The 7,253-nt window shown below is 41.1% G+C and overlaps 1 protein-coding gene across 5 annotated transcripts in view; it reads right to left on the reverse strand.

The window, feature by feature from the left end:
• FAM13C (family with sequence similarity 13 member C) overlaps positions 1-6,991 on the reverse strand; it is a 131,510-nt gene extending 124,519 nt beyond the window's left edge. For 3 of the 5 annotated variants that reach the window (XM_013983265.2, XM_005671007.3, XM_003133039.4), the window contains exon 1: positions 6,281-6,908. In XM_013983265.2, coding sequence (XP_013838719.1) covers positions 6,281-6,342 — 62 coding nt within the window. In that variant the 5' untranslated portion in view covers positions 6,343-6,908. Of the gene's footprint in view, positions 1-6,280; positions 6,909-6,973 lie in introns of those variants that run through there. The other 2 variants (XM_013983267.2, XM_005671010.3) reach the window with 2 other exon arrangements.

A 7,253-nucleotide genomic window follows, 5' to 3' on the forward strand; every position in this document is an offset into this window, starting at 1 on the left:
TACTGAGGTTTTAGTAACCAACCATATCCTGCCTAGAATGGTTATGCAATTCCTTTGTACCTTTGAGTTGGTTTTTTTTTGTTTGTTTTGTTTTGCTTTTATTAGGGCCACACTTGCAGTATATGGAGGTTCCCAGGCCAGGGGTCGAATTGGAGCTACAGCTGCTGGCCTAAGCAACAGCCCACAGCAACACCAGATCCAAGCTGCATCTGTGACCTACACCACAGCTCACGGCATCCCAGATCCTTAACCCACTGAGCAAGGCCAGGGATCAAACCCTCAACCTCATGGTTCCTAGTCGGATTCGTTTCCACTGCCACAATGGGAACTCCTCTTTGAGATCTTTTAAATTAGTTGTTAACTCCATGACAAGAACCATTATTTCTTTTTCTGGATATACTATTACAGTACCCACAGCACTGTTCCAGAGTAAACACTCAATAAATGTTTGAATTGAATCATTAACTCTGGTTCCTCAGCAAGTCTGTTCCCTGAAATAATTTCACAAGCATTTATAGAGCATTCACTGCCTTCCAGGGACCGCATTAGGCATTGGAGCTCTGCTTCTCAAGCTTTTGGGGATTTGGGACTGACCCTAGTTGGTTTCTTATTTCCAATTCACTGTGGATAGATAACTTGGTAAAAATACCAAAGGAATGTCAAATTCCTATAAAAATTATTAAATGCAGATTCCCTATTTCTGTCCTTTCTATCTCTCAGGCAAATTACAAACGATTTGTGAGCCCACACTTTGAGTAGCACTACTTCTAAAGACAGAAAGTTGAGAAAGAACTGGACTGGGAGTTTGGGGTTAGTAGATGCAAAGTATTTCATTTAAAATGGATAAGCAATGAGATCCTACTGTATAGCACAGGAAACTCTATACAATCTCCTGGGATAGACCATGATGGACGATAATATGAGGAAAAGAATGTATATATATATGTGTGTGTATATATATATATGTAAGTATATGCACACACATACACACACACATATATATACACATATACACACATATATATGTGTGTATGTATATATACACATACATATATACACATATATATGTGTGTGTGTATATATATATATACATATACATATATATGACTGGGTCACTTTGCTGTATAGTAGAAATTGACACAAATATAAATCAACTATACATTAATAAATTTTTTTTAAAAAAAGAAAAAAAGTAAAGAACTGGACCCTGCTCTGAGAGAGGCACAATGTAATGAGTAGACAAAACCAGATAAATATTTACATACATAGATATAACCATAAAATAGTATTTATACTATGTGAAATCATTTAAATTTTTAAAATATTCCTTACAAGCCATGGTGTATAATTTATTCACAGAACAAACTGATGAAGCCTCAGTTCTTTTCCCTTATTACCCCTTTTAAATTATGGTTTTGTAATGAATTAAACTAAGGCCACCCACAGACTACAGCCCTCTCTACCTGCTGAAATATTTTATTCCTGTGGCAGTTTAAAAAAAAAATCCACCAACTTAACAGTATGCTCTCCTTAACAAAATGAACTAAATTTCCGTGCTTTCCCATTTTTTTGACTCTCAATAACCCACTTTGTCCATTTCATGGAAAACAACAATTAAATTCCTAAATGTTGCCTTGTTCTCCCACATTAGGAGGCATTTACTTTCATAGATCATCTGAGCTTTGTTACATGAGTAAAAATGTTTCCCAGTAAAAGCAACCTAGTTAAGTAGAAAAATCAATGAAGAACAGAAATCTGGAATCATTGCTTCTGAAGAACTAGGGTTCAAACAGAGGTTCAGCCTCAGAGCTCAGCAATACCTATTGTTTGGGAGTTTGGCAAGAACTTTTTTCTCCCTCTCACTTATTTAATCTTTCTTCTCCAAGTAGAATTAGTTAAAAATGGAAACGGGGCACCAGAACATATTGCAGAGTCTTTCTGAAGGATGAGGCCAGAGCTAATTAGCTGATCCAATTTTAAGGACTGCTGAATAAGTCCGATCACCACTCCAGAAGACACAATTCCTAGCTTGGCGATATGGTGATGAAACAGATCTCCCTGTGGCTTCTGTGGTGCACATATCTAAGCTCTTTCGGTTTAATTGGGTTTTCATTTGCTTCACTGAAGACCATCAAGTTCTACTAAATTTACATCTTCCTTCTGATTGTTTTACTGATTCCTTGCCCAGGAGCCCCCTCTACAAATGTATAATACTGGCCAAATTATAAAACTGCATTCCACAGTGGGAACCCATATCCAGAGGTTCCCCCAAAATCAACGCAGATCAAATGCCTGATTGGTCTTGGGCATGAGATTCTCTTCCTATATTATATCCCAACAAGAAAATTTAAAGACAAATCTCTTAAATGATGTTCTCCTTAAATATTCAGAACTGGACATCTTCTAGTATAATGCTTTTCAAACTGCAAATTGGGACCCATTAGCAGGTCCTGAAATTAGCCTCTACCAGTATTTTGTTAACATTGTTGGTAGAGAAACAGAATGCAAAATGTCAGTATTATGCGGGTGAAGCTTTATTTCATGAAACTTTTTAAACAAATCATGATTTATTATACATTATAAATATACATTGTATAAATACAATATGTGTGTGTGCTGGATTGCAATACAAAATGTTTTTCTTGCTCTTGTCCATAGTAAAAAAAAAAATGTGAAAGACATCTTTATTAAATGACTTCCTTTAAGGTTCTCATCAACTAGATTCTAAATCCCAGAGTTCTTAATTTGTGGTCTCCCAAACAGTAAACAGGTAATTTGTCCTTGAAATCATTTCTTTGTGAAATGCTCAGGGTTGTTACTTTTCCATTTGGACTTTCACTTTATCAACCAAAAATAAGAAAAAAGGTAGATAGTACTCTACAGCTCACTTTGTCTTTCATATTATCTCAATTAAGCCTGGTGATGCTATGAAGCAGGAATTACCTTCACACAGGGGCTAAGGAATTGCCCAGAATTCCAAGGCATAAAGCAGTGATGCTCATGTTGTTTCTGCTCCACCAACTCAGCCCACCAAATAGTCTCTTCAGTCTCTGTTCTTAGAGGCTCATAAGAGAGAGAAAGTCTTATTTCTTAGCATCATGGTAGAGAAAGAAGTGCCCATGAGAGATTTTCTTTTTTGATTTGGGGTAAATAAGAAGAAAGGCCTCAGACTGGTGATTAGATAAAATGTAGTTGTACCAGGCAAGGACAACTACCTGCAGTACCGTGTCCTTTGAAGGCCAAGTTGCCGAGGTACAGGCTGCAATCCTGTGTGGCTGCTCAAAGTGTGTCCCCAGAACCACTTGTATCAGTGCTACCTGGAGTGCCTGATCAAAACAGAAGGTTCCAGGAGTTCCCATTGTGGCTCAGTGGGTTAAGAACCCAACAGAGTCTCCATGAGGATGTGGGTTCGATCCCTGACTTCACTCAATGGGTTAAGGAGTTGTTGTTGCTGCAATCTGCAGCATATGCAGCTTGGATCTGGCATTGCTGTGGCTGTGGCATAGGCTTACAGCTGCAGCTCTAATTTGACCCCTGGCCTGGGAATTTCCATATGCCGCAGGTGTGACCTAAAAAAAAAAAAAAGAAAAGAAAATTCTAGCTTCAGCTCCCCACTACATCAACTCTCTTGAGGGTGGAGCCTCATAACCAGTATGCTTCTAAAATGTTTAACACTGCCCGCAGGTTTATGAAACCCAGACTAGCACTGGGCTAACTCCAATCCCATCATTTATTTCCAGGTTCCTACTTCAGGATAAAGCCTAGGAAACTGGATTTTTCACAAGCCTCAAGGCCCTTCCCCAGTTGAGACTGAGGATCAGCTGGTTTTTAAAACCACTGCTTTGAATGATAATTAATTCCTTACAGAATTCATTGCTGGGCAGACTTCATTTCAAATAGCGGATTAGCCAGGGCAACATAAGAAATGACCATGGAAAAAGAATAGATGAAAGGGTGCTACAGATATAGAAGGGAAGGCCAAGGCCATTCTGATCTTAGCAGTGAACTGGTCCAGAGCTGCACAGACAGGGCCAGGCATGGGACAAACTGAGAAAAGAATTAAAATATGTCCTTGATTCCCTCCAAATTCCCATTCTCTTTGACTCTTAGAAGACCCCCAGCTGGCCAAGCAGAACTCTATTAATAGACTATCTGATAACATAATTTATATTAAAGCCTTAATGACAGCTTGAATTCACTTCCCAGGGGCGCAGACTTTTTAATTTCCATTTTAATAAGGGTCACCACCAGAATCCTTCATCCAAAAAAAAAAAAAACAAAAAACAAAAAACAAAAAACCTCTGGTTAGAATTTCAGACATGAAGGAAGATAAGTACATGTGGATCGGAGGAAACAGGAGTGGGATGAGGACAGAGGAAGGAGAAGTTTTCTTGTATCCAAAACATATAAGAGAAGCAAGGGCCTCCTCAGTGTATACCAGGAGCAGACCCAAATACTGGCTGAGCACCTGTTACTTCTTGGTCTCAGGATCATGCATCCTGGTCCTGCTGGCTTGGGGGTCATGCCCAAAGAACCAAGGAAAATGGTTCATATTTCTAAGAGGAGGAGAAAATAGTATATTATACAATGGCTAGTTTTAAATGACCGTAGTCTGTCTGTGACACCTATGAAGATTTTGGTATGTTTTAAACATGACCCTCAGATTTTTAGATTAGCCAGATGGCATTCCAATTGTCACTCTGTGCCTTTTAAAATAAATCACTGTCACTTCTCTGAAAACAACAACAGGATCTTATGCAATCAGAACTCCTTGGGGAGTGTCCAAAGACAAGGTACCAGACTTTCCCCAGCATTTAACTATAAAGGATTTTAAAAAAATTGTCCATGTGAAACCTGGAATTAAGTAACTCCATGGTGAAGCTGCTATGCTTGTGGCCGACTCTGGGGATTCTGCCACACAGGGGTCCTGAGAATCAGGCCCAGAAATCACTTGGTGCTGTAGGCACAGGAAAAAGAGGAAAGCAATACTGTGCACCTGAACCAGGGAGTCACATCCTTATCTTTGGCCTGCAACTCTCCCTCCCCTTAGGCTTTTACAAAAGCAAAGTTGTAGCATCCTTACTAAGCAGTCTCATTAACAGGATGCAGGTCCCAATGAGTATTTTACATTGCATCTTCTAAAATCAACCCTGGGGCTTTTTTATTTGTTTGTTTCTTTTTTTAAAGTAATTCCACTTAAGTCAGTCCAAAGCACAATACCAAGAGAGTGGCATATCCAATCAGAGAAACAAAAGAATGTGAACAAGAGAGCCTGGGAAGCCCTGTAGAATCTTACCTTCCATCACCAAGTCATTGTGACAGTGATGACTTGAAACTCACATAATTTATTTGCCTATTAGGAAACTTTAGCAAAAAGCTCCAAAGTTACTAGGCTTTCTATATCAAACTTGCAGCATTTTTAATGTAGTTGAGTATAGAACTTTATATACCCCTTTTCCTGAAATGCTATTAAATGAAGTATAGACATTCATACATATATGTATATATATCAATTATATATCAGTTATAGTATTAGCATAATATACTATCTATTAATTTTTTAATATATATGTACAATATTAGAAAAACATATTAAGGAAGGGATGGCAAGAATTAAAGCCATAAACTATAAACATCTAATTTAAAAAATACCATGCATGCTGGTCTTCATTCAACGTTACATGATTTTAGCCATCCCAATCGAACACTTTAAACATAGGACTGGGTAACTCATTCCTCCTCTAGCCAGATCTCTGAGGTCAGAAGACAAAATTGACAAAGGGCATGCAAGAAAAGTTTACTCTATTGTGTCTTAAAAATCTATAGTCAAGAGAGGGTGAGGCTAAGTTTAGCCTGTTTATCGCATGCTGGAATTGAACTCATTTCACATCCATCTCTTATTTGCTGTAAATGTATACAGCACGCTCCATGAAAACAGATACCAACATTGGCAAAATACAACAAAGCTTCCTTGCTGACATGTCAAATAGATTTATTTTTTTAAAAAATCTGAACTCCGAGAACACATATCTGGGAGCACTGAGCTCTCCAAGCCATCGGTTTGTTTAATATCTCTCCCATAGTTGCTAAAAGGCCAATTTCAACCTATAAAGATTCTGGGCCCCTTCTGCCGGCACTTCTCGCGGTCTTCACAGCCCCAGATTACAGGAGACAATGCATCTAGTATCAAGAGCTGCTAGGGACGGTGGAGGGTACCTTCCCGATAGTTGCTTCCAAAGAAAGGCATGCAAGTCTTATTTTATGGACAAGAATCACTTACTCGGTTACAGCGGTGCTGCTGAAGGAATTATCCTGAAGGCTGAAACAGAAACAAGAAAACATCAGCCAAGTCTGGCCCGGGAGCCGTCTCCCTGATCGCTCTCCGGGAGTTAGAGCACATACACAAACATGGCATTGCAAGGCAAGTCTCAGGGCTCGCCCGGCACGCTCGCTCTACCTTGGGCTGCTGTCTGCACATGCTCGTAACGACACCCCCAGCAGGGGCCCAGCCGCACGGGCGAACCACAAAGCCCAGCAGCCCGTGAGGCTGCGGGGACAGAGCTGGGCGGGGCGCGGCGGCGGGGGCCGGGACCCAGGACCCCGGGATCCCCGCAGGGAACCCCTGGAGCGGTACCGTGCGATCCCAGTCTCGCCAGCTGGGCTCTGGCGCGTTTACTCTTGGCCACCCAGTGTTAGCCACCCTCAGGAAAGCCCAAGTGTTTCTGCCTAGGTGCTGAAATCCCCTGGGGTCTTGCTTTCTTCCAGATGTCTCCGACCAATTTCATAGACACCCCCACCCCCCCAAGGGATGGAGGTTCTCAGAGATTCATCAGTCGTTTATAAAAAGCTGGACGGGAACGGGGGGAGGGGAACATAGCTGGTTGTGTGTGTGTGGTGTGTAGAAAAAGAAAAGCCTCTGAAAGAGGGCTCGCTGTATCACACCAGAGCTGTCTGCACTCTGTTATTTCAGTACCATAGAGGAAGCCGTCGGCCCCAGGGTGCAGGTGAATGAGCCCTTGCAGAGCAAGCGGAGAATTTATTCAGGCATTAGCTGGTGACTGGGGCGACCCCCCACGGGGTGGGGCTTACTCTGCCCAGAGCAGCCCTCCTGAACTCCACTCCCAACCACCTTTAGAAAGGATGAGAGATGAAATCCACTAAAGCTATCCCCTTTAAATAAAAGCAGCCCCGTTGGGGGAGGGGTGGCTTCACCACCCTGGAGAGATTTGTCCTGCCCGCCTTCCATTGTTAAT

This window comes from Sus scrofa, chromosome 14, assembly GCF_000003025.6.
Source record: "Sus scrofa isolate TJ Tabasco breed Duroc chromosome 14, Sscrofa11.1, whole genome shotgun sequence".
NCBI lineage: Eukaryota > Metazoa > Chordata > Mammalia > Artiodactyla > Suidae > Sus > Sus scrofa.